This window comes from Achroia grisella, unplaced genomic scaffold (assembly GCF_030625045.1).
Source record: "Achroia grisella isolate CSIRO2021 unplaced genomic scaffold, CSIRO_AGI_Agris_v1 utg903, whole genome shotgun sequence".
Taxonomy (NCBI): domain Eukaryota; kingdom Metazoa; phylum Arthropoda; class Insecta; order Lepidoptera; family Pyralidae; genus Achroia; species Achroia grisella.
Window position 1 is genome coordinate 3,592,725 of NW_026713061.1, and position 19,782 is coordinate 3,612,506.

Below are 19,782 nucleotides of genomic sequence, written 5' to 3' on the forward strand. Positions count from 1 at the left end.
CGGATTTTGATGAAACTTTGTAACAATATAGCTTATATATCAGAATATAACATAGTCTATAATTTAAAAAGGTATTATTTAAATGAGGCGTAATATAATGATAAATATAAAGTTAGTGTGATATACGCGAATTTGCGCGGATCAACTAGTCATGATAATAATTTGAAAAAATTATGTGTTCCTCTTCATTCTTGCTCGTCTCTGCAATGGCTGGACTGATTTTAACGGAATTTTCGCTCACAGATAACTAATGTTATTAGGGGTAACTTAGGCTACTTTTAATTTAGATTTTTATTTTCAATACCACATGGACGAATTCTCCCATTACTCCGTTAGTTCACTGTATAGGAGTTATTAATCACGATGGCTTCCAAATGCTCCATTCCAGGTTCGCTGGTATTCATACATAATAGGAATAAATAAGACATGGTAAACTATGGTATCGATAATTCAACGAATTATGGAACCTGTCTAATAATGTCTACGCTGTAAAATATTATGTCTATATACTCTGTGATTGTTTTTCTGACATTGACAACTGTCATAACCTCTCGGTTCGTCATTTTATTCCATTTTCCAATTTTCTTCTATTAGTCAATTTTACTTTACTTTATAATAGCCCATATATACATTTATATTTCATAAAAAAAAAAATGAGAATTTTTTAGTATTTTAATCGATATTATTTTAACCTTAAAAAAAATAAAATGGCCTTAGTAGTAAGACCAATATATAGGAATTGTTATTTTGTACACAACGTAATCAAACCGGCAAAATGGAGATCAAATAAAATCTATCCTTTAAGAATTTTATCTAGTGGACTTTGTTATCAACAGAACATTATCCACAGACCTTTACTCGAAGTTAAACAAACGCAATCATTAGTGAGTTCAGTAACACAGCGCTCAATACAAAGCGGCAATAATGTCAACAAACAACAAGAAGAGCCTCCAACACCAAAACCAGGACTCTTGCAAAGATTTAAAGATATGTACAGAGATTATTGGTATGTTCTAGTGCCTGTTCATATGGTGTCATCAGCGGTATGGTTTGGTGGTTTCTACTATGCAGTTAGAAGGTAAATTACTACATTCAGTTATTCCATTCTGATTTATTCCAAATAAATAGAATAGAAATATATCTTTATTCAATTAAACTGAATATTAAGACTTGAATAGTTTTTTTCTCATTTGGAATGCATACTCATCACAAGATCTCTTTTAAATAACTACTAATATATTATAAATCTGAATGTGAGTCTATCTATTTGTCACATTGTGATTACTAAACAGCTGATGGATCTTAATAAAATATAATATGAAGATAATTTGTATTAAAAGAATTGAAATAAGTTATATTTTGTCTCAAAGATAATCACAACTATCAGCTAGTATAGTATAGACCTGGTGATCTATTGACAGGGTTTTCGGTTATCTAAATTTTTTATCCAAATTTTTATTTTACCATTAAATTTATATGCCCAAATAAGTCGGTTGCACTAAAATATGTTTCAATTCCTTGTGATGATAAATACTTCTTATGAATTTTTATATGATTTGAGTCACATCTTGTTAGTTTAATTAAATAAACTTTATTCCCATATAGTGTTATATAAGAATGTAAATTTAATAGTTTTGTATTCAATTTCTTACAGTGGTTTAGATGTTTTAGCAATATTGGAATCAATTGGTGTTAGTGAAACTTTAATATCACCTTTAAGGGATTCAAGCGCAGGATATTTTGCTCTAGCATTTGCTCTCTACAAAGCAGTAACTCCACTGCGCTATGCTGTCACTGTTGGTAATTACTATATTTAAACATTTAAAACATTAAATGGATAACACAAACTAACACTAAAGAATATTGAACAAAATGTTGTATTAAAATACTAAAATATTAATTTTAATACTTCATCCAATTGTATATTCATTAAGAAAATTAGGATATCATAAAAAATATAATTTCGTTTACTAGCCAGCTCATCACATCAATAAGTAGACACTGTAACAAGTAGATAAAAAACATGCTTATTATTAACTAAACTCAATCCAAAGCATTTCCATGATGTTGAATGACAAACTGTCAATAATATAAAAAGTGTTATATAAACTAGTTATATAGTTAGTAGATATAAACTAATCCATACTAATATTATAAATTGTCTGTCTGTTTTTACTTTTTGACAGGTGAATGATGTTAATGAAATTTTACATGTATTCATACAAACTATATTCTGTACTAAAATATAATCACTACAGAACTATGAAATATGTAAGCCAATCATGGCAAAGGGATAAATGTATTTAATTGCTCATATTTGTTAAGATACATTGTTAGTTAGTTGTTAGGATAGCTATTTGCACAATAAATATTGGCTATTTTTTTGTTTACCCATTATTAATATTATAAATGTGAAAGTTTGTGAGTATGGATGGATGTTTGTTACTCTTTTACACAAAAACTACTAAACAGATTTTGATGAATCATTACAGTAATATAGCTTATACATCACAATAACATATAGGCTATAAATTTCACAGGAATGAAACTGCGGGCACAGCAAGTTATTTATAATTATAAGTTACAACTGTACAGATTTGAGTTAAATTTGTCACAAACATGAACCATGTCCTGCACATGGTTACTTTTTATCTTGAATCATATGTAGAGCTACTTTTATTTTTATATAAATCACTAATCATTTTTTATTTATAAAATGTATACTACATTTTATAAATAAATAATATGTACTTTTTTTTATTATATATTTATAAAAATTTGATTAAATTACTTTGAATAATACCAAAGGCATAAGAGGTATCAAGTTGTTTTATATTATTATATAGAATCTATTTTCTCTTCTAGGTGGAACAACAGTTGCTATTAAAAAGTTAACAGCAATAGGTTGGATTAAGCCTGTACCCTCAAGGGAGCGCATCAAAGAATTGCTTCAAGAGAAAAAGGACACCATACAGGATAAACTTAAGGAAAGCAAAGAGCACTACCAGGTACAGATGAAAGAGAAAAGCACCCAAGTAATGGACGAGATGCGACGATATAAGACCGAAATGCGAAATATGAAAAACAAGGTGAAAAAAATGTGAATATATTTATGATATTTGATAAAATAACTTAATGTTGCCTCATCTACTTTATGTACGGTTTAACCAATAAATTATTATTTACATATTTTAAACCCTAAGGGCTGTTTATAGTTATGAAAAAATATCTTGATATTTTAATAAATGTTTAAATGAAATTTAATTGATTTCGTTTTATTTAAGTATAAACCTGAAAGACTTTATGAACAGTAATAGTATGTTAGCGAAGCACTTGTGGTAGTGATAGATGACAAAATGAACACTGCCTTATCGGGGGGAAGGGGATTGTTAGTAATGTGGATTGATAACCCCATTGCTAGCAATGTATCATGTCAGGTCGACCTCCACCATCGTGATAAATTCCTGGTGAATTTGTCACGATGGGCTAACTGACCTGATCTCATGATGACAAAGTGCACCATTCCATTATCATCCACAAAAAAAAAACACTGCCTTATCAGTTAACATGATAAATTAGAAATTAACTATAATGATTTTCAGAAGGTATGCACGGCCCACATGACTTGATTTTATTGCTAGTAATCTAACATACATTACTAGCAATAAAATAGACTACTTTCATTCTCAATATTGAACCATATACACAAGTTTTATCAACTATCAATTGCGTTTGGTATTGACTGTGATCTTTGATGACGACTTCTATTAATTGTTGTTCACTAGCTGGTGCGTAAATTAGGTAGCGACAAAGTACATAATATTATATAACAACATAAAACAGTGGAGACTGTTATGTTCATTACATCTGCGGGACAGGACCTAATATTAAAATATAAAAAGGTCCGATATAGTTCTCAAAAAGTGATGCGTTACGTCCGTTGACTGTGAACGATGGAAACCACGTACAACACCACGATTCAAGGATCGTCCTCTTTCTAGATAGACCAACGATGTAGAATTCGTGGGAAGTCAGTGGATGACATAAGCGTTTGTTGGAAGGAGTGGATAGAAGATAATGAAACAAAATATCCTTTTGGAAAATTTTATTGTTTAAATATTTATAAAAAGAAAATTTCCTAACAAAATCCTTTCTTATTTTATTGTATCGTAATCATAACATACGAATCATCACATATTCAAAATGTACAGATATAAAAAACAACTTATATAATTACTTACATTAAGTACACAACAGGACAGCACATAACTGGAATGCTTAGTGTTGCTCCATCTAATATAAATAGTTTTGTGACATTACAAGAATTAATAAACACTTCTTACTAATAGCACTAAATATCAAATCAGGTGGAATATCACAATAGAATTATAATTGAAAATTACCAGGTGTGCTGCCATGTCTAGTGTTCATTATTATGTATAATTAGTAAATGCATCCAAAATTCTATTTTGTAGTGAACATGAAACCCATCAAGACATCCTTGTTTTATTGTTGTATTTGTTCTGTAACAAGATTTAGATTCCGTATATATTAAAACTCCACTATTCCTATATCCCCTTTACAGTATTACAGAATTATGGCAAAATATTAAAACTGGCAATCATATCTTGTTCAAAAATGTCTATCCTACATTTATTGAAGCAGCAAATAAGAAATTAATCTAATGATATCACAAATATTTTAGGCAAATTATACTGTCTTAAAGTCACATTCATATTATTGTTAGTTTATAAATACAGTTCAGGCTACGCAACCGTGACACGAATCGTTGGACCGCAGAATATGACGTCTTTATATGCAGAACATATGGAGTGATAAAAAACGCTTTGGACAAAAACGCTATAATCATATACGTCACATTTTTGACCTTAATTACGTAACTATATTACATACAATTCTCAGCAGTTTTCAATTGCATTTCAGTTATATTAGGAACATATTAAAATTGAAAACTTTACAACTTAGCTCCCTTCTCCAATTCTCAAATAGTTCAGAGAAAATCGCAAACGCATCAATTTTAATTCGTTACAATTCCGAATTAGTAACAACATCGTTACATAATTAAACCTCTACTATTTCGTGACACGATTGCATTTCTCTAATTGTACGTTCCCCTTAAACTAAGTCGCAGTAGGTGTACTTGTAGAATACTACAAGCAGTTTAATAACTATTTAAATAATATCTTGCCATTTGCTCTTAATTCTAAATGGAACTTATTCTATAACAGGTATTTATATACTACTAATTCAATTACCCCCACTTTATGTAAATGTCATGCGCATAAGAAACCCATTTAAGCTATTTTAAAGAGTTAGTTACTTTCTTTCGTGTTATTTTCTTAATTTGAAAGAAAGTCACAAAACATTTCTAGCTAAATAGGATTTGTAAGAGCTTTAAATCTTACGATTAGGGGGTATATATTTAAAATGGTTTAAAATGTACTACTAATAACACTACATGTTTGTTTTACAGGTACAGATAAAAACAATCTGTACAAATACTGATAAACGTTAAAAAGTACAATCATTAATATGTTTACTTTTTCTTAATAAACCATTTTTAATAACATTGTTTTATGACACTAACAGTTGCCAAATTGTAACGGTGACAATAATTGTGATTTGTAATAATTTGTATACTATACATCTTTAACTCATTATAAATTCAATAATTTTAGCATGTTTTACATACAAATTGTAATAGTTACACGAACAATATATCATTGACTGAATTTTGACATAATATAACCATCCTCCTTCAGCATTAAAGCCTCTAAAATATTTCTGCGAGATCAGCTAAAAAGTCGATCTCTACAGCACTATAACAGTGAATTCAGAGAAAATACACAGTGCGGAGTTTTTATACCAGTCAGCGACAGAAAATAATTATAAAATTGTAAGTAACCCCTTTATGAAAAACAATATATTATAGGTAAGATAACGATCACATAGGATTTCAAACAATAAAAAAAAGGGATTATAATTGGTTCATTAGATTGGAAACTACGTTGCGACAAGCAGACTCACAAATACATGACTCTTCATCTTACTTTTTGCGTTGGCTGATAAAAGGGCGTGTTACATATACAGTAGAACTAAAACTCACGTAAATTTTATGAGACTGCTATTGACGCTCTAGTAAATAGTTTAAAGCATTATATTATAGATTTGTTTCAATTATTTTAACAAGATTGTTACAATGCAAACTTTTTCGAATCTTACATTTAAAGGTCATTAAAGGGATCACTAAAAATTTTAAATGGTAGGCCGTTTTCAACATAAAAATATTTTAGACCAGGAAAATCTCTTTAACCACAATAAAGTTGAGTTAACGTCGCTTAAAGCCTTAAATTTCATTAAGTTAACAAATGTATATGTTACATTATTTAACTATATTAACCAATTTTGAGCAAGCCTCAGTACTGAATAAGAGCTGCCAAATCGGAATTGTAAAAACAGGAGCTCAACCCATGTACTGATAAGAGGCCGGTGATAGATGCGGTGCTGGTGGCTGGCCAGGTCCTGAAGCAGCGCCGATGGTAGCCAAGTGACAGGAGCGACACATAAGCCGACCTGATAGCAGTTTAATATATAGATTAATTAAAATTACAACATACGTGACGTAAGAGAGAGAGAGAGAGATTATTATGTCTCTCTTTCCCTCGGTCTTCATCTTGATTGTTATTGAAATCGCCTAAAAATATATACATGGATCAGCTTAAGTACCAGGCAACGAAAACTATAAAAACTACAATGAAAACATTTTTTTACTAATTTCTCTGCATAATGACTGTACTATTTAGAACTTCTAGAAATATGCTAAATCGTACCCATCCACCTTCACAATAAGATTAATCGAATCCCTCAAAGAAGCTGTTTGAGGTATCTATTATTTTTGCTTTTCACGAAAATATTTTTTGAGTGTTGGAAATAGAAAGTAATTGCAAAATCCAGTGGAGAAGTCGGATGATCAAGTTATTTCAACTTTACATCTTAAATTTTCGCCTGGCAACGACAGACGAAAGTGGAGGAGGGATCTGACGAAGAAACGAGACTTTATCATTCCATATGGGATGGGTCTATTTTTTTGGAGCAAAATTTTTAAAAGTATATATTATAATATATATTTTTTTAAGAATTATTATAGCCTGTATATGAGGTTGCAATTACTTACCGGCCAGTGGGTAGCAGCGTTTGTCAGGCTCGTCAGTTAGTTGCATGCCGCACACACAACACATGTAGCAGTCCACATGGAAGTCTCGGTCCATTGACACCACTCGGACTGTTTCATCCGTTCCCTCAACCGGTGTGATACCTAAATAAATACACCTTATTACAGCCAAAACAAAAAAAAAGTTCATTTCATAAGTCTTTTATTCTTATCTAGCTACTCGCCCCGGCGTCGCACGGGTGTACATGTAATTAATATATACATATATAAACCTTCCTCTTCAATCACTCTATCTATTAAAAAAACTAATTCAAAATCCGATGAGTAATTTGAAAGATTTAAGCATACATAGGGACAGACAGACAGGACGGCGACTTTATATTATACTATGTAATAAAGTCAATATAAAGCAATTTATATATAATATGATCCAAATACATATTTAATTAATTTGAGGAATTGTCATATCTGCACATGCATATGGATTATCTGATGCTACATTTTATATAGATAAGATAATGGGCGTGTACATAATCCTCTGAATGTTTGTTCATATTTAGTATCTTATTTTTAGGATAAATTTAAATTTTATACAAATATCTCAAACTAACATTATACCTTTTGTGTTTAATTTATTCCGCAGACAATTATCTGATAGGTAATTCGCGGGAATTACAAAATAAATTATGATGTAAAATTTAAATGAGTGGGAATATAAGATGTTTCGTATATATTATATTGTAGATACTCGTTCATTTATCACTCACCTTTACCGCAACTTGCGCACTTGGGCGCAAACATCCGGTGGTAGTCATTGACACAGTAAATCTTGTTGTCAACATCCACTGTGAAGGGCACACCATCCAAACATTCGTTGCATACACAACACCGGAAACAACCTGGATGGTATGATTTTCCCATTGCTTGCAAGATCTGGAATACCAAAAATTAAAGGGATATACTTCATATGAATAAAATTGATGTTCATATTGTGTATTGATATTAATTTTTGCCTAGCCTAACCTGCCATAGCAACCATACTTTAATAACCTTACTTACATAGGAAGCATACATAGTTTGTCCAGCAAAAGTTTCATCTAAAAATCATCTACTGCTTCTTAGTACTTTGCAACAATTAAAGTAATAATGTCATGTCAAGTAATATAAAAAAGATTTTTCTCACCATTTCCATTATCAAATGTCCACAAATTGCACACTTCTCTGCAGTTTGTTGAAATCCTGAGTACTGAAATAAGAAAATAAAATAATATATTAGACATCCCTACAATCCCACTGGCCATAGCCGGATGATAAACTTAACAAAAAAGAACATTAACTTAAAACATCCCCTATAAATTCTCACATATTTATTTTATACACACAATTTCAACTCACCAAGTAATCCTCTTCACAATACACTTTGCCATGTACATTGTAGAATGCTTTGCCGCGTAGTGCCCTGCCACATGAGCAGCAAATAAAACAATTGGTATGGTACAGGTTGCCCATCGCCTGGCAAGCCTGTCCTGCTCCTGTTACACCCGCACCACATGTATGGCATATACCTGCATAAAAAATATTATTGTTGCTTATAAGTACAAATGGAATTTTATTATAAACAAGACATATGTTTTGTATTATTGTAAGTGTGTAAGGGTGAATGTTGTAAACATATGATATGTAGGTAGGTAATCTCAAATTCTCTATTAGGCTAATAGTGCAATTTAGATATATTAGAAAGAGTAAAGATTTTAATTTTGTATGTTCATGTTATGTGTATATATGTTTATAATGAAAACTCTAAAAGAATTTTAAAAATGCTTTCACCAATGAAAATCTAAATTATCGGTAAATAACACAGTCATATTGCACTCAGGCACCAACAGAGTATAAGTATATATTGAAAAGAAAGGATTGCCTTGCCTTTATCCTATCACAACTTACCAAAATATTCACCCTCCTCATCTTGCCTTTCCATCTCCTCCTCTAGCTGTCTTGTTAATTCCTCAATTTTACGTTGAGCTTCACTCGGCCCAGGTGGACGTGGGGGGGTAATACTGTAAGGTAATAAACTCTTGCCCCTCCCTCCTGAACCTCTAGAGCCACCAGATAATTGTGAAACAGAACTAGGAGTGGGACTTGGTGCAGGTGACTGTGCAGGGGAACATAAAGATGTCATCCCAGACACTAAGTTCCGAGAGCCAACTGATTCTGAATTTATTGAAACATTGTCTTTATTGGCCGCTACAGCTGCAGGGGATTGGCCTCCTGTCATGCACACATAATCAGAACCATTCACATCATCAACTATCTGCATTCTATTACCAACAACTGGCTTTGCAGTATAGCCACCATTAGCCAAACCTGATTTCTCTTTACCTAGACCACTTGCAATACTTGGTTTATGATGGAAAAATTTTGGACTTGCTGTAGCAGTCTGGACTTCAGTAGCAATGTTGGCTTTAGGCCTTTGAGCACTTGGAGCAATTGAAGCGTAAATAGCAGTGGATGGAATTGTAACAACTTTGTCATCAAAACTGACAGTAGAATTACTCTTTAAGAGAGCAGTCACATCAGTATATTTAGGGGGAGCTGACTTCATAACTGTATAGTCACTGCTAGGATTATTGTCTGATGAGTTGTAGGGTGGTGGCGGAGCTTTGTCTATTTTTCCAACATTATCATTTTTAATTTGTGACACATTTTTATTTATATGACTGTTGGCCACTTGTGGGCCCGGAACGGATCCTTGCTGTATGTAGTGCTGCTCATGTACCTGAGTTGGTTTGTAATCACGTCTCTTTTCACTGTTATCACTACAAAGCATATTTTCATACACAGATGGTGTTATTTTAGGTTTGGAGCTGACTGGCACCTGAGGTTGGGCTTTACTATAACGCGTGTCGTAATAGCCCTCGGAAACAGAGGGCGTCAGACCGTGCTGGTACAGTTGGTGATAAAAAGGTGCTTGTGTTGACCTTTGGTCACTATAATAATCAATATTTTCATACACGGGCGGCGGATACTGAGTGTTGGGATTTGCAGGAATCTCATACAAGTCTTCAGTTTGATAACTTAATGACCTTTGCGATAATGAATCGATAGAACGCGTAGGGCTAGCGGGCAACGCTGCTGTGTTTATATCGCGTTTATTTATCGATGCAATTGTCTCGACTCGCTTCGGTGTTGCAAATTTAGAGGCTGCTATAACATTTGATCTCTCGTAAAAACTATAATCTAGTCGATTAGCCTGGGTGTTGTCCAAGACAAAACTCTCTATTGCGCCAACCGAACGGCTTTTGCCGAGTGTGCTCGAGTTAGAAGTCGCGCCGCCGTGCGCTTGCTCAGTACCGTCCTCATCTTTGTTTGATAGTTTTAAATCTTGAAGTCCAAGTATGCATCGTTGATCTTCCGAGTTATTTCTTCGAGAAGACTCCATACTCAATACTTGAAAGTAATTATATGGAAACAAAAGCAAAGTAAATATATAAAATCACAGAAAAACATACAATATGAATCATTGTACTACATCAATCGAACTCCACCAGATATGAATATAGTCAAACAAAACATCACGATGATGAGGTAACGTCAGAAACAGGCTTTACAACGATCAAGAAATAATAATATTAAAATACATAACTTTTAAAGCTATACTATTCAGGTATTAATATTTGAAAATTTAGAAATTGTATAGGAATTATTAAAAAAAAAGTAAGAATCAGATCGACTAAAGATAGATGAGACGAGATCTAAAGATGACAATGACGTGACACTGACAGATATTTGTTTGGTATACAGATTGTGTGCTTTAATCCTCTGTGACTAGTTTGTGTTATTTTTGGTGTCATTCAATTAAATGACATGCAATTTGATGATAAAAGTAATGGACAATATAAAGCCTCTACCACAAAGTTTTCAGTTATCAGAATCAACATATAAAATAGAATTAGGACCCATTATGGTATGGACCCCATGCCACCGAATGAATATCTTTATTTAGGTTTCAATTTTGTGGTATAAATAGCTTTCCATAGAACCTAGAGTTGAAACACATGAATATTGTCCCTAAATTCATTTAAACATATAGGACACTCTGTAATGTAATAATAATTAATAAAAAGATAGATTACAATAATTAATAAATAGGCTGGTTTTTTGTTGATTACCCAAATATCCGAAGCCGTAAATCTATTTAACGTAGAAAAAAAATGTGATTGTCAGTCTACCGGTTTGCTTTGCCGGTGTTTATTTTACTGTCATTCATTCGTTCATTAAATTCATTCTACGACTTAACATTCAGGTTGAGCGCCAGTGAACTTGCGATCCGAGCATTCTTGATATAGAAGTGTAGTGATTGGTTTTGTGTACTCGTTTTGTGCTTGCTTACACAAACCACTGTTTAAACCTAAAATTAATGTTATTAATATTCACTAATATATAATTTCTCTGAATCTATAATGTATGATACGGAGGACGATCAATATGAAGAAGAAGATGTGGAAGAAATTTCTTCGGAGCTTTGGCAAGAAGCCTGTTGGATTGTCATCAACGCGTATTTTGATGAAAAAGGATTGGTACGACAACAATTGGACAGCTTCGATGAATTTATCCAGATGTCCGTACAACGAATTGTAGAAGATTCCCCACCAATCGAACTACAAGCAGAAGCACAACATTCATCCGGCGAAATCGAAACTCCACCACGATATCTGTTAAAATTTGACCAAATTTATTTATCAAAACCCACCCACTGGGAGAAAGATGGCGCTCCATCTCCCATGATGCCAAATGAAGCCCGTCTTCGTAATCTTACATATTCTGCTCCTTTGTATGTGGATATAACAAAGACTATTGTAAAAGAAAATGAAGATCCTATTGAAACACAACATCAAAAGACTTTTATTGGGAAGATTCCAATTATGCTGAGATCTACATATTGCCTCCTGAGCCATCTTACAGACAGAGATTTAACAGAGTTGAATGAGTGCCCACTTGATCCTGGTGGCTACTTCATAATCAATGGTTCCGAAAAAGTTTTAATAGCTCAAGAGAAAATGGCAACAAATACTGTGTATGTGTTCAGTATGAAAGATGGAAAATATGCTTATAAAACAGAGATTCGTTCTTGTCTTGAGCACAGTTCAAGACCAACTTCAACATTATGGGTAAATATGATGGCCAGGGGTGGTCAGAGCATAAAGAAATCAGCTATAGGACAGCGAATTATTGCTATTGTCCCATATATTAAACAAGAAATTCCAATCATGATTGTGTTCAGAGCACTTGGATTTGTAGCTGACAGAGATATATTGGAACACATTATTTATGACTTTGATGATCCTGAAATGATGGAAATGGTGAAACCATCATTAGATGAAGCTTTTGTGTTTCAAGAACAAAATGTAGCTCTGAACTTTATTGGTTCCCGTGGGGCTCGTCCTGGTGTAACAAAAGACAAGCGTATCAAATATGCTAGAGAGATTCTACAAAAGGAAATGTTACCACATGTTGGAGTGTCAGACTTTTGTGAAACTAAGAAGACTTACTTCTTGGGTTATATGGTGCATAGACTTCTGCTAGCAGCTCTGGGTCGCAGAGAATTAGATGATCGAGATCATTATGGAAATAAAAGATTGGATTTGGCTGGACCCTTACTGGCTTTCCTGTTCAGAGGTCTTTTCAAAAACTTATTGAAAGAAGTGCGTATGTATGCTCAAAAGTTCATTGACAGAGGAAAAGATTTCAATCTTGAATTAGCCATTAAAACAAAAATTATTACTGATGGGTTGCGTTATTCACTTGCTACGGGCAATTGGGGTGATCAGAAAAAAGCTCATCAAGCCAGAGCTGGAGTATCACAGGTATTAAATAGACTGACCTTTGCATCAACATTATCACATTTACGCCGCGTCAACTCACCTATTGGACGTGATGGAAAACTAGCCAAACCTCGTCAGCTACATAATACACTTTGGGGTATGATATGTCCTGCAGAAACCCCAGAGGGTGCTGCTGTCGGGCTTGTAAAAAATTTGGCTCTAATGGCCTATATATCTGTAGGCAGTCAACCTTCTCCTATCTTAGAGTTCTTAGAGGAGTGGTCAATGGAAAATCTGGAAGAAATTGCTCCTTCTGCAATTGCAGATGCAACAAAGATATTTGTAAACGGTTGTTGGGTCGGGATTCATAGAGACCCTGAACAACTTATGGCTACATTGAGGAAACTTAGACGTCAAATGGACATCATTGTATCAGAAGTAAGCATGATCCGTGATATCCGAGACAGAGAAATTAGAATTTATACAGATGCTGGAAGAATATGTCGTCCATTGCTTATTGTTGAAAATGGAGCCCTTTTATTAAAGAAGAAACATATTGACAACCTTAAAGAAAGAGATTACAACAATTATGGATGGCAAAACCTTGTAGCTAGTGGTGTTGTAGAATATATTGACACCCTAGAAGAGGAAACTGTAATGATTGCTATGAGTCCAGATGATCTGGCGCAACTTAAAGAATATGCCTACTGTACTACTTATACACATTGTGAAATTCATCCAGCCATGATATTAGGTGTCTGTGCCTCTATCATTCCATTCCCTGATCACAATCAAAGTCCTAGGAACACTTATCAAAGTGCTATGGGTAAGCAAGCCATGGGTGTGTACATTACCAATTTCCACGTTCGTATGGACACATTGGCTCATGTTTTATATTATCCACACAAACCATTGGTCACTACTAGATCAATGGAGTATTTGCGTTTCAGAGAATTGCCAGCTGGCATTAATTCAATTGTTGCAATCTTATGTTACACTGGGTACAATCAAGAAGATAGTGTTATTTTGAATGCATCAGCAGTTGAAAGAGGATTTTTCAGGTCTGTATTTTACCGTTCTTACAAAGATTCAGAATCAAAAAGAATAGGGGATCAAGAAGAACAATTTGAAAAACCAACTAGACAAACTTGTCAAGGAATGAGAAATGCATTGTATGACAAATTAGATGACGATGGGATTATTGCCCCAGGAATTCGAGTATCTGGTGATGATGTAGTAATTGGTAAAACAATCACATTGCCTGAAAATGATGATGAATTGGAAGGTACCACTAAACGTTTCACCAAACGAGATGCATCTACATTCTTACGTAATAGTGAAACGGGTATTGTAGACCAAGTTATGTTAACACTAAACAGTGAGGGATATAAATTCTGTAAAATTCGCGTACGATCAGTTCGCATTCCGCAAATTGGAGATAAATTTGCTTCTCGGCATGGTCAAAAAGGTACATGTGGTATACAATACCGACAAGAGGATATGCCTTTCACTTGTGAAGGTTTGACACCAGACATAATTATTAACCCTCATGCCATTCCATCTCGTATGACAATTGGACATTTAATTGAATGCATCCAAGGAAAAGTATCCTCGAATAAAGGAGAAATTGGTGATGCTACGCCATTTAATGATGCTGTCAACGTACAAAAAATTTCTTCCTTGCTTCAAGAATATGGTTATCATCTTCGTGGCAATGAAGTAATGTATAACGGACACACAGGACGTAAGATTAATGCTCAAGTTTTCTTGGGTCCCACTTACTACCAACGTCTTAAGCATATGGTGGATGATAAAATTCACTCAAGAGCGAGAGGACCTGTCCAAATTTTGGTTAGACAACCCATGGAGGGAAGAGCTAGAGACGGTGGATTGCGTTTCGGTGAAATGGAACGCGACTGTCAAATTGCACACGGTGCCGCTCAGTTCCTACGCGAGCGACTTTTTGAAGTTTCGGATCCTTACCGAATTCATGTATGCAACTTTTGTGGCTTAATAGCTATCGCCAATTTACGTAACAACACTTTTGAATGTAAAGGCTGTAAAAACAAAACACAAATTTCGCAAATCCGTTTGCCATACGCTGCAAAATTACTTTTCCAGGAACTTATGTCCATGAATATAGCACCAAGATTGATGGTGATAAATTAAGTTTTAGCTGTTCTAATATGAATATCTACAGTTGAACTAAAAATAATCATAAATAAAAATCTTTAAAATTTCATATACTTTTTATTAACACAAATCGACGACATTAAATGTAGCTTTCATGATATAAAATGTATAATAATCTTTCATACTTCAATAATTTAAAAAGTTATCAAATGCAATGTTTAAGACTTGAGGTATATATTTAAACAAATTTCATTCATATATTATTATGGAAGTGCATTTATTCTTTATATATACATTAAATAACAGTTATGAGTAACAGAAATATAAAATTTATCAATAAAATATAAACAGGGTAAATTAATACATTTAACACATTTTTTATAGTTTTAACAAGTTACAGCCAATAGGAATAAGAATCTGATATCTCGAAATTTGTACAACTATAAAAACAGATTTTGTCCAGCTAATTGACGAAATATTACCTAAAAGTGTAATCCATATATATATTTTTGTATAAGGTAGATATTTTGTGTAATATAAAATTTTGCCCTTTTAAATAACATGTGACTGGTCTATAATTAGTACTTACAATTATTGAATGTTACGGGCCTAACTGTAATATCAACATAGAGCATAATGTATGTAATTACCTAAAAATGCATTAAATGTGAGCTTGTGTAGGTAGTGTAAGCCTAGATCAGAACATATTTTTTGTCACAGAAACGCCTACAAAAATTAAAAGATATTTACTTCCTATTTTACAAGTAGCATCTAAAACATTCTTTACATCAATATCTTAAGATTTAAAATTTGCTTCAAATTATTTCATTTGTTTATTTAAAACACTAGTGGTGTTTCCTCATTTAATAATAATATACGATATTGATTTAATAAAACATTTTAATTTGTAAAAAAGGATAATAATGCCTTTCATAAGGGTAACCCGAACCAAAGTAAAAGATAAAATTTCATTTCAGATATTCATTCAAATCTTCCATTTTATGCCTCAGGAAAGAACACAATCCCTTAAATTTAATAATTGCTTAGTTTCATTTCTATAGGACGTCATTTAACGAATATATTGAAAATACCACGTTCGGGACTCTTATGAAATTATTTGAATATTTTTTTATATTTCTGAAAATACTTTTCTTTAAACAAATGTATGCGTTTATTTTAAGTACTATAAATTAGGCTAGATTTTATCCCTTTAATAAATGTTATTCATTCAATATAAAGTTTTTTTATTATACTAATTTTTATGTAACGGCCCCGACCTCTTTTTTACCCCCATATTCATAACAAGCATAACCTTTCAAAGAAATTTACTAAGCAATTTTATATAATTAAAAATTTTTGTAAATAAAAGTATAGTAGATTCAATAAGATAAGATCTCATTAATTTTAAATTAAAATAAACCATACCGGTAAATGAAGAGAGCATAATAATATCTTGGTCAACGAACGGTAAAGGTATTTTTCCGAGATATGGTATAAACAAATAAATTATATAACTTGTAAATTTTTCTATTCCAGGAAACAACATTTTGCAGGTATATACAATTGGAACTACATATATATATATATATACAATCGGCCTTATTTTTTATTCAAATTAAATAATATATATATTATAACTATGGTGTAAGCTACCTAATTGTATAAATATAATTAATTTGTAAGTAATTGCATTGAAATATTAAACACTAAGCCAAAAATAGGAATATAGAAACTGCAAAATTAGGTATATCTACTACACAAAGACATTAAAAGTGTGCGTATCGATATTTCATTTCATATTTTATAATTAGGTACTTCCATAATTTTATAATCAATTGTGTAACAAGTTCCCAATATAATTGAGTTATTCTTAAATTAACTTTAAATATGTCTGTACAACTTACGTATCTAACTACGCAACTGCAAAGTGCAGGGATCTCGATGCAATGCCTTTAGTCTTGTAAAATTTATATATAACTATATATAGACGCAACCCGTGTATGTAAACGTATACTGGGCTATACCATAAGGTATTATTGTATGTAAGACAGTAACTCGTGTATAAATATTCGTGTTTAAACTGTCTTCAGTCTTATAAAGTACATTTTTATTAACGACATGACTAGCATGATGTTCAAATTAAGAATGTAGTTACGCAGCTCGAGTATTCGTTTTCCATGTTGATTTCATGCCGTTGGGATTTTTCTATTAGCTATAACGCTAATAGAAATGTACTCTATCTAGAGAAGCTAATCGAGCTCCTTTTGTTATCACACGGCATACAAATAATAAGGTAATACCAACACTAGCGCCATTTAACTAAGGTACCTTTTATAAAAACGTTAGCACGAAATGCTTACAGATTATAGAATAGATAACTGTGGAATAACAAAAGGGGTGGGAAGCACACCATCTGTAAGTTATATTGACTAGGTATATTCAAAACAAATCAACGCGACGGTGGCAGTGCCCTTTGCTCTTCGGTGTCCTCTTCCTTGGGTCGACTCCACTTTATCATAGTTTCAGGTGATCTGTATAAGAACACCAGTTTTGCAAATAGATCCTCTTCGAGAGCCAACTCCAGAGCCTCACGCACCTGTGAATTTAATAGAAAATTATCGTATGCTTGCAATGAATCAATCAATCTATACTAAAATTATAAAGAGGTAAACTATACTATTGATTTGATTTTCAAAAATCATTTTGCAATGTTCATCGAGGAGGCTGTAGGTATATGGCTTAATATCACGCTACTATCATTAGGGTTGTTATTTCATACATCTATATCTTATGAAAATTAAAATTCATTATTAATTTACCATAGTTAAACAACTATTTAATCTACTATCTACCGTAGTACTGCTGACTGACTAACGTTCTAGTGACGATGTTTAGGTGATTACTGATATTGTGCAACATTTATTATTACCATTATACTCACCAAATAAATATCTAGACAAAGCTGCAGAACCCTGTCGACGTTCGGTAAGTCGTCGAACATTATCTTTGTGTAAATGCCAGAGAAGAAGCCTCGAAGAACCCGAGACGCCAAGAACACAAATGTGGTATACAAGCCGATGATTCTGCAATTGTATAAAAGACGAAATTCTTAGTATTCCTCGGATTCTCCGTGCGGGAGCCTGGTCGATCGTGTGGCAGAGAGGGAAACTCCGAGCAGTTCCCGGAACTTGTGACCCAGGTGTAGATTTACGAGGCCCCTTGCCGACGTACATCAATTCTCACCTTCACCGCTCGTGTTTCTCTCCTTGCCCAGTCAAATCTGGTAAGAGCCTGCTAGTGCAGTTTTAGTTATAGATGTTCTAGTATAGTACCTACTGCAGTTCTAGACAGGCCAAGATTTTTTATAAGATTAGAAAGATTTCGCTGGTATACCTCTTGATCCCACTTCGACCGCATTTAAATTAACCACATAGCTATTTTTAGTTCATTCGTTTATTAGTTCGTAATATTTTTCTTTTTATTGCATAATCTTTAGGTATATTAGTAATAGGTAAAGGTAATCTCTGTAAAAATGTTTGTAATAAAGTACCTAACTTCATTCTAATTTGACGTAAAGCTTACATCAGTACTTCACGACTATAACAATAAAAAAAATATTTATGGTGATCCATAATTATGTCACATGTTAAGGTGCGGAGTTAACAAAATTCAGCATCATATGACAAAGGGTGGTGAGGGTCCTACATTTTATAATCTACATTTACCATAATTCATATTTTTAATGAAAACGAAAGCAGAAGAAGAATGGAAATGAAATTAAGTTCTATAATGGTTGTGAAGTAAATTACTAAATCTATATACCTATTATATATTAATACAGATACTCACCCACTGCCAGAAATAAAGTTTAATGTCTCGGGGAACAGTTTGTCATTGAAAGTGTACATGACCAGCATGTTGCAATTGTTCATTGGAATCGATGTTAACGGGTCCTTAAAAATTATAATTCATTATGAAGTAGCCAAACAAAATATTTAACGATATGTATATTATAAAAAGGTTTGAATTATAAATAAAAACAAGATGTTAATATTTTCTATACTGTATATCAGGTATCTTTACAAAACTAATCGATGAATATATAAATTAATAAAATAGTAACAACTCACCTGCCCTGGTTTGCAGTACTCGCGTACTCGCCAGTACATGCCATTAGTGTCTCTTTCTAGACGGAGTTGCACGTCGCGGAACAACCGTGCGTCTTCGTCTGAAAAAATGTGTAAAATGACTAATCATTAGTATTTCTTGTGTTATATAGACATACTTATGATACTGGTAATATCAGCACAAACTTAAATATAAGGATATGCAAATGTGGCCAATAAATAATCTTTGACAGTACACATGAAATTGATTTGGTTCCATAGACATACTTAATATTTTGTAATATATCCCGACTAAAACAGGTATAGTCATATATACAAATATTTGTATTATACAGGAATCGAAATTGAGACTATCGGAAGTAAGACAGTGTGCTAGACACCTAAGTATAGTCATAATGATAATAGCCATATATACATTTGTTTGATTCAAAATAATAAAAAAAAACAAATATTCATGTATGTAAAATATGCATACTAGAAGGAATGTGAAATTAAGAATATTTATATA

General features: G+C 32.8%; 4 protein-coding genes across 4 annotated transcripts in view; 2 read left to right on the forward strand and 2 right to left on the reverse strand.

Annotated features, from left to right (window-relative positions):
• The first annotated feature begins 544 nt into the window (after positions 1-544).
• On the forward strand, positions 545-3,228 carry LOC131853604 (uncharacterized protein C18orf19 homolog A). The gene is made up of 3 exons (XM_059204552.1): positions 545-1,078; positions 1,655-1,800; positions 2,866-3,228. The coding sequence occupies exons 1-3, from the start codon at positions 708-710 to the stop codon at positions 3,102-3,104; spliced, it is 756 nt and encodes a 251-aa protein (XP_059060535.1). The 5' UTR covers positions 545-707; the 3' UTR covers positions 3,105-3,228.
• Positions 3,229-4,116: 888 nt separating this feature from the next.
• Positions 4,117-10,949, reverse strand: LOC131853617 (LIM domain-containing protein jub). Its single transcript, XM_059204569.1, has 6 exons — positions 9,137-10,949; positions 8,588-8,757; positions 8,376-8,438; positions 7,960-8,125; positions 7,196-7,336; positions 4,117-6,594 (listed from the first exon to the last, which is right to left on the reverse strand). Exons 1-6 carry the CDS (start codon positions 10,629-10,631, stop codon positions 6,485-6,487), a joined length of 2,145 nt encoding a protein of 714 aa, XP_059060552.1. The 5' UTR covers positions 10,632-10,949; the 3' UTR covers positions 4,117-6,484.
• Positions 10,950-11,484: 535 nt separating this feature from the next.
• LOC131853629 (DNA-directed RNA polymerase II subunit RPB2) lies at positions 11,485-15,254 on the forward strand. Its single transcript, XM_059204597.1, has one exon. It carries the CDS (start codon positions 11,653-11,655, stop codon positions 15,181-15,183), a length of 3,531 nt encoding a protein of 1,176 aa, XP_059060580.1. The 5' UTR covers positions 11,485-11,652; the 3' UTR covers positions 15,184-15,254.
• An 88-nt stretch (positions 15,255-15,342) lies between these two features.
• Positions 15,343-19,782, reverse strand: part of LOC131853650 (piezo-type mechanosensitive ion channel component-like) — a gene marked incomplete at its 5' end in the record, with an annotated part of 45,317 nt that continues 40,877 nt past the window's right edge. Inside the window, 4 exons of the mRNA XM_059204624.1 lie at positions 15,343-17,743; positions 18,089-18,230; positions 18,997-19,100; positions 19,278-19,375. Of these exons, the coding sequence (XP_059060607.1) occupies positions 17,597-17,743; positions 18,089-18,230; positions 18,997-19,100; positions 19,278-19,375 (491 nt within the window). The remainder of the gene's footprint in view (positions 17,744-18,088; positions 18,231-18,996; positions 19,101-19,277; positions 19,376-19,782) is intronic.